General features: G+C 50.6%; 1 protein-coding gene across 2 annotated transcripts; it reads right to left on the reverse strand.

The window, feature by feature from the left end:
• Positions 1–3061: 3061 nt before the first annotated feature.
• LOC107534400 (zinc transporter ZIP2-like) lies at positions 3062–4823 on the reverse strand. 2 transcript variants are annotated; one of them, XM_016209484.2, is made up of 4 exons: positions 4709–4823; positions 4390–4520; positions 4126–4176; positions 3062–3694 (listed from the first exon to the last, which is right to left on the reverse strand). In XM_016209484.2, exons 1-4 carry the CDS (start codon positions 4821–4823, stop codon positions 3062–3064), a joined length of 930 nt encoding a protein of 309 aa, XP_016064970.2. The 2 variants fall into 2 exon arrangements, with proteins under 2 accessions (XP_016064970.2, XP_016064971.2); XM_016209485.2 differs by having other exon boundaries at positions 3062–3690; positions 4122–4176.
• Between the last annotated feature and the right edge of the window lie 1748 nt (positions 4824–6571).

The following is a 6571-nucleotide window of genomic DNA, read 5'->3' on the forward strand; positions in this document are numbered from 1 at the left end:
AACCAGCATGAGCCTTGACTGGCAATAGCTGCTGCAGTGCATTATGCCAGGGAAGGCGCGTCTTCTCAGCACATTCAACCACACAAGTAACACTGTTAAGTTAGCAGTGTAATCGGAGGAGGAGGGAGAAAATCTCATTTCTGTGTAAAATGTGAGTGTGTGTGTATGTACCTGCCATGGGGCTAGTGTGTGAAATGGGTGGTGACCGTGTGTCTTTCTCCTATAGGCATCCCTGCATAAGAAACCCATGAGTTAGGTAGAGGGAGAGATGCTCTCTGCTGGGAGCAAGGGAGAGGGGTTTGCTGTCCTTGACTGACCTCTCTGTTTTGTTGGTCCTAGACATTCCAGGAGAGCCCATGGAGACGCAGTGCCCCCCTGTGGTTGTCATGGTTCTCCCTAACTTTCCCCAGTTCTCCTGAGTCTCCCATGGTTCTTCGTGAATCTACGCAGTAGTTACATAGGGAGGGCCTGATACCATGGTCTGTGGCTCCTGCCCATTTTTTAAGATCAGAACTCAGAGGCTGGTAGGAGAGGTGGGCTGGCTTCACAGAAGCTGAACCACGAACTCCTTACTTTTTGTCTCTGCTTCAGCCTTAGGACTCCTGTTTCTCTCTTCCCTTCAATCTCAAGAACGTGTTTCCCCAACGTTAGGCACAGAAGTCCAAGATAGATAAGAGATGGCTCATTGAGAAGGAAAATAAAATGGAAGAATACAGTGATGAGAGCCTTGTGGTGTCCACTTGAAAACTATGGAACTCATGAAGAGATTTTAAAGGGTGATTCTCTGAAGGAACACAGTGAAACTGTAGCAGGAAGGACAGATGCCAAGTTTTAGAGCACTCTGCTGAGCCCATGCAGGCTGTATTCCTCTACCAAAGGCGACAGCTCTTAGTGGGTGGCTCTCTGGCAACTTCTCCTTCTCTTCAGCCTAGGTAACAGCATTGCTGTTACTCAGCCCCAAGGTGTTGCACCATTGTTTGTTTCTCTTTCCTAACCCTGGCCACACTTTCTACACAATCCCTTTATTAAACTTGCCTCAATTATCCAGTGGGCTCTCTGCTTTCTCCTGAGACCCTAACATATAAGATAGGAAGTACAGGTAAGGTAAAGATGGAAGGAAAGGGAAGGGGAGGGGAGGGGAGGAGAGGGGAGGGGAGGGGAGGGGAGGGGAGGGGAGGGGAGGGGAGGGGAGGGGAAGAGAATCTATATGTTGAGCTTTTCTTAGCATCACAGAAACATGGGTTTGAAGCCAGTTAGTTAGGTGCTCAAGTAATTTAACTTTAGAGTGAGCTTCCCTGGACTTACAATGGGATACAACTATCTATGTGGCAGGGTTGGGAAGGTGAGAAAATATAAGTGGAAGCAACAGCAGAGTGCCTGGCACATAGCAGATGCTCAGTGTGGAAACTCTATTATTATGACAACATCCTAGGCTCTGTTCTGAGTGTGCTACGTGTGAGTGCATTTAGCACTGAAGGGAAGCAGAATAGGATGGTGCTTCAGGAAAATTATTTCCTGGGCAGATACTTTAATTTAGTTTTGCTTTTAGCTTGGCTTACACGCCCTGATCCCTGGGTGTGTAAGCTGGGCTGGGGAGGAGGTTTACATCTTAATTTGTGGGGGGGGGGGGGGGGGAGGGAATGGGAAGGACAGGATAGAAATGAAATGAGATGAGAATAAAGCTCAGGGGACCTTGCCCATGTTAAGGCCACTTGGGCTTCTACACTGAAAGTATTCGAAGGCGCCAACTGGCAAGGATGCTGAGCTCACGGGCACCTTCTCTTTCCCTGTCTCTCCACCAAGTCTGAGACATTCCTCCATCTCATGGATCAGCAGCCATCCTGATTCCCCACAATTCCAGATAATCAGTTTTTGTATTCGTGCAGTTTTTAACAGAAGCAACACATTGTAGGGGTTGGGGAGACAAATGGTCCGGTGGGGAGGGGCCAGAGGCATAGTGGCAGGTAGGGCAAGCAGAAGGAAAGCCACCGCTTCGAGGCACAGCCAAGTAATCGCCCTGGGCATTTATCTGGCGCCTTTCTCCCTTTCCAAAACACTGCTTCTACTTTTTTTTTGGTATTTAAAATTTTTTTCAATTAAATTTGACAAAGAATATTATATTAGTTTCAACATATGTACACAGTGATTAGACATTTATATAACTTACAAAGTGATCTCTTCATAAGTCTAGTACCCATCTGACACCATATATAGTTATTATATTATTGATATTCCCTATGCTGTACTTCATATTCCCAAATACACTGCTTCTTAATCCCACAGCACAAGGCAGCTGGAAGGAGACAGAAGCTCAAAGACGAGCAATCATGTCTCTGAGCCACACGGGGCTCAGAGTGAAAAACAGAAACCAGGTGGAAGTAGACTCCATTGAGCCTGATCTCAAGAGTGTTGGACAGGTGGGTGGCTGATAACCTATTATCAGGGAGTGGGGTTGGTATGGTTAGTGTAGGAAAAAATCTAGATCCCCATGGTTTCTGTTTTTAAACCTCTTCTCTAAATGCTGGGACATCTGGCTCAGTATCCCAGAACCTGTGGGTAAGGTGGGAGCAGGTGGTTGGAATTTCAGCAATACTCCCATGTCTGGGGGGCATGACTGCCAGTGACAAAATGGCTGGGGGCTCTGATTCCAGAAGAAAAGACTGCATCCAACACTCACCCTTCCCATTCCCCACCCCACTAGGCACAGCTCTTAGGTAACTGGGAGAAATGAAGTATAGCATGCTTGAAGAGGGAGGGGAAAAAGGCATTTTATTACACACAGCAGCAAAAATGGAACAAGCGTCAAATCTGGAGTGACGGTCTTTCCAGCAATTCTCCACTGTATAGGCACTCAGCCTAAAATAAACATCCCTTTCTCAGTCCTGGGTGAGCAACGGGATCTCATGTAGGAAAAGGTGGGATCCAGTGCTGGGGGATGATGCCTAGTGAATGCCACTTAGTCCCGGTGGAGAAATGTCTGAGGGCCAAAGCCATTTGGGAGGTGTCTCCTGGGGGGAGGGACATCATTCTAGATGGGTCCATCAGAAAAGTCAGGAATCTCTCAGGCCCACAAGGCAATTAAGGCCATGAAGGCAAAACCAGCGGCTACACAGCCCCACTTGACCAGTGGGGCCTCAGGACCAGCTAGCTCCCTGGGCAGAATTTCTAGGAAGGTGACATACAGGAAGCTGCCAGCTGACATACCTTCTAATATAGCCTGGGCTAAGCCTCGGCCCTCTCCAGAGTTTCCTTCAGCCACAGCCAGCCCTAGGGCTACGCCCAGGGGGGACATGAGAGCAAATGACAGTATGCAGAACACAGCCCATCGTGATGCAGTGCCTGTCTGCACCAGCCGCAGTCCGACGCCAAACACCACGAGCCCCTTATGAGCCAGGATAGCAAGACAGAGCTGCACCGTAGCTACTACTGTTGTCTGCAGCCCCACAGCCAGACCTTCAAACACCGAGTGGAAGGAGAGTGAGAGCAAGAAGATGAGGGCTCGAAAGGGCCGCTGTGAGGTTGAGGGTAGAGGTCCATGGCTGTGGAGTCCAAGGACACGAGCGCCACCCACTTCCTCCTCCTGCACTTTTGCTCCTCCATTGGCTCCAGGACAGCACTGCAGTGCCAGCGACTCCACAAGGAAGACCAAGAGGAAGCCCAGGGAGATGACGAGCTCTCCGTAGGGATAGTCTGTCTGGGAACAGAGAGAGGGGCTGTGGGATGGGAAGGGGAGGAAGTGCAGTGGATGGAGGTGGGATGGGAGACTGGAGAGAATGGGAAGTGTGGGGCTAGAACATTAAAAAGGGTAGGCGAGTGAAGCCCGGAGGAGATATGGACATGCAACAATAGTACCAGAGGGACCAAGGGCGCAGTGTCAGCAGGGCTGAAATATGGGAAGACGATGGGGAGCACGTCTAAGGGTCCAGGGAAAGAAGGAAAGAGTACAGCAAGAGCTGTGTCTGGGGTTCCATAAACCCAAAAGGATCGGTTGGCTCTTCCTTTCCCCACAGTGTCTGAGCTGAGTAGCAGATTCCTGGTATTCCTCATGTCCTTTCCTCAAAAGGTTCTGGGTATGAGGAGCCTCTGGTTCTCCTCACCCTCCAGGCGGGGGTGGGAGATACTTACAAAAGCTGGATTAGCATCACCAGAAGAATTTCCCTCACTCTCTGTCCCATTCTAGGGAGAAAAAAGCAGCAATTAGATGGGCGATGGAGCAGCTCAGCTTCCTGTGCTGTCCCTTCAGCTCCACTGCTTACCTTAAAGCCCAATCTGACCTGTTGTCATCTTCCCTGTCGTCCCACCCATGTCCTTGGCTCCATCACTTTCCCCCTTTCTCCCCTTGGTTCTGCTCATCATCTGGCCTCTCAACCCTGCAACTCAGCTGCTCACCTGCATCAGGAACTTCTGGATCTCTGATTCAATTCCCTCCAGGGCTTCAGCAGTCATGTGCATGAACCCTGCTCCCAGGAAAACACCAGCAGAAATGCAGCCCAGGAGGCTGAGGACCCGGCGGTGACGACCTAATGAAAAGCAAGAGTTGCAATCTAGTTGGCAATGGGAAGATGGACAAAGGTGACTAAAGAGCAACAGGCAGCACCCAACATCCAAGCGTGAGGATGGCAGGAGAATCAGAGGAAAGTGTGAGGGTAGGGTGATAGGGTTGAAGTCAGACGTAGGTTACGGGGGCAAAGATGCAGAAGGGCTATACCTCTGTCTGCCTCAATCTGGAACCATTTGAAGCGGATGGGAATAAGGCCACAGATCAGGGCGAGAGCCAGCAGGGCAAAGAGGCAGCCAATTTTTACTCCTAGTACTGGCTCCATCCTTGGGGTACAGGATAAGCAGAGGCCTCAGAATGACAAATGGAGTTACAAGCTTTGGAGCAGGGGTGGTGCCTTAGGTGGTCAAAGCTGGAGTCCACTCCTGAGTTTCAGGAAGCTGTCGGATCCTCTTGGTGCTGCCTCTGCTCACGGCCTTGCTTGGCTGACTGGGGCCCTGCCCCAGCGTCCCACCTTCCTCGGACATGGAGGCCCCTCCCCTGGCTCATGCCTCCCTGAACTTGGAAACCAGAAACTCCAGACTCCCTGCCAGGCACAGCCCTGTGCTCTGTCTTCCCCTCTTCATTCCATGACTAATCCAAGGGCTGTGAACTGTCTTAGTTTATGCCTGGGGCTGGTCTAATCCAGTCTGTGGTAGCTACTTCCCAGCTATTTTGTGTTGGGGACAATCTGGTTCTGGTTCACTCAGGACATTTGATCTAAGCCTTTCACATCCTCTCTACCCTAACACAAGTCTTATAGGCTGCTGTGCTGGCACCTGAACCGTACCCTTTCAGAGGGGATTTGGGGCCACCTGGGGTTAAGGAGGAGGTGGGGCGGAGGAGTGATGCTGCCGCCACACCGGGAACTAGTAGATGAGGGGACTCCCTTTCCTGTAACTTCAGAAAAATAGCTCCAGGTATGGAAATGTCAAGTGGGGCATTGAGAATTCCAGTATTACAACGCTAAAACTGTTACCACTTCTGACTGTGCCCGCTTCCTGATATACATTGTGGGAGAGGGACTGAGAGTTTTAATACACAGAAAGTTGCTCTTGCCCTAGCCTGTTTTGCTCAGCGGTTAGCGCACCGGTTAGGCCCTCGGACTGAAGGGTCTGGGGTTCAGTTCTGGTCGAGGGCACATACCTCCGTTGCAGGATCGATCCCTGGCCCCGGCGTGCGCAGGAGGCAACCAGTCGAGGTGTCTCTCTCACATTGATGTTTCTCTCTTTCTCTCCCTTTCCACGCTCTCTGAAAAGCAATGGAAAAAATATCCTCTGGTGAGGAAAAAAAAAAGAGTAAATTGCTCTAGCTCTGAAACAGCAAGGCCTAGGGGAAAACAGAAATGAACCCAGTAAACGAAGGACCCTGCCTGGACATAAGGGGGTGGAGATGAAAGATTCAGTCCTGAAGGGATCAATTCTTGAGGGAAACTCATGAGGCAGACTCTGGGGGAGCTGATGAGCCCTGAGAGAGATGAAAAGAAAGGAGGGAGAAAGAAACAGAGGCTAGGCAGCTGCTGGTCACCTCTTCAGGGGGCCCGGCTAACAACCCTGAGACCTGGGGAGCCAGCTCTGAGTGCTAGGGGCGGCTTTCCCCACTACCCCAGGTCACTTCCCTGGGAAGTCCTGGTCTCCGGAGGACGGAGAGGGTGAGCTTGGGATTTGTGTGGAAAACAGGCATTGAAACTGAGGACTCACTTCGTTACAGGACAGGCAGTGACGACTGACCTCTAGACCTTCTAAGAACCACGAGACCCATTCCCATTCTTAGAAAAGTTATAATTATTATTAAAACCTCAAACAAACGCAGATATATAGGAACACCAGCACTCCCGTGACCGTAGACAGTTGGAGTGCTGGGGAATCTCCCCCATTGGCCAAGATGGCGAAGGGGGTGGTTCTTACACTGAGCATGCCCAAAGCTAGAGAGATGAATGGACAGGGCCTGCGCCCATCAAAAGCTAGAAAGATGAATGGACAGGACCCCCGCGAGCTGAAAGCTAGCAAGATAATTGGATAGGAGGAAAGCCTT

This window comes from Miniopterus natalensis, chromosome 1 (assembly GCF_054644295.1).
Source record: "Miniopterus natalensis isolate mMinNat1 chromosome 1, mMinNat1.hap1, whole genome shotgun sequence".
Classification (NCBI taxonomy): Eukaryota; Metazoa; Chordata; class Mammalia; order Chiroptera; family Miniopteridae; genus Miniopterus; species Miniopterus natalensis.

Bases quoted from the DNA above. Each gene is read 5' to 3' on its own strand.
- LOC107534400 (XM_016209484.2), bottom strand. From the start codon at position 4,823: ATGGAGCCAGTACTAGGAGTAAAAATTGGCTGCCTCTTTGCCCTGCTG. The intron at 4,521-4,708 runs GTATAGCCCTTC...GCTTTTCATTAG, and splicing joins CCAGATTGAGGCAGACAGAG to GTCGTCACCGCCGGGTCCTC. The intron at 3,695-4,125 runs GTAAGTATCTCC...CTCTGTTCCCAG, and splicing joins GTGATGCTAATCCAGCTTTT to ACAGACTATCCCTACGGAGA.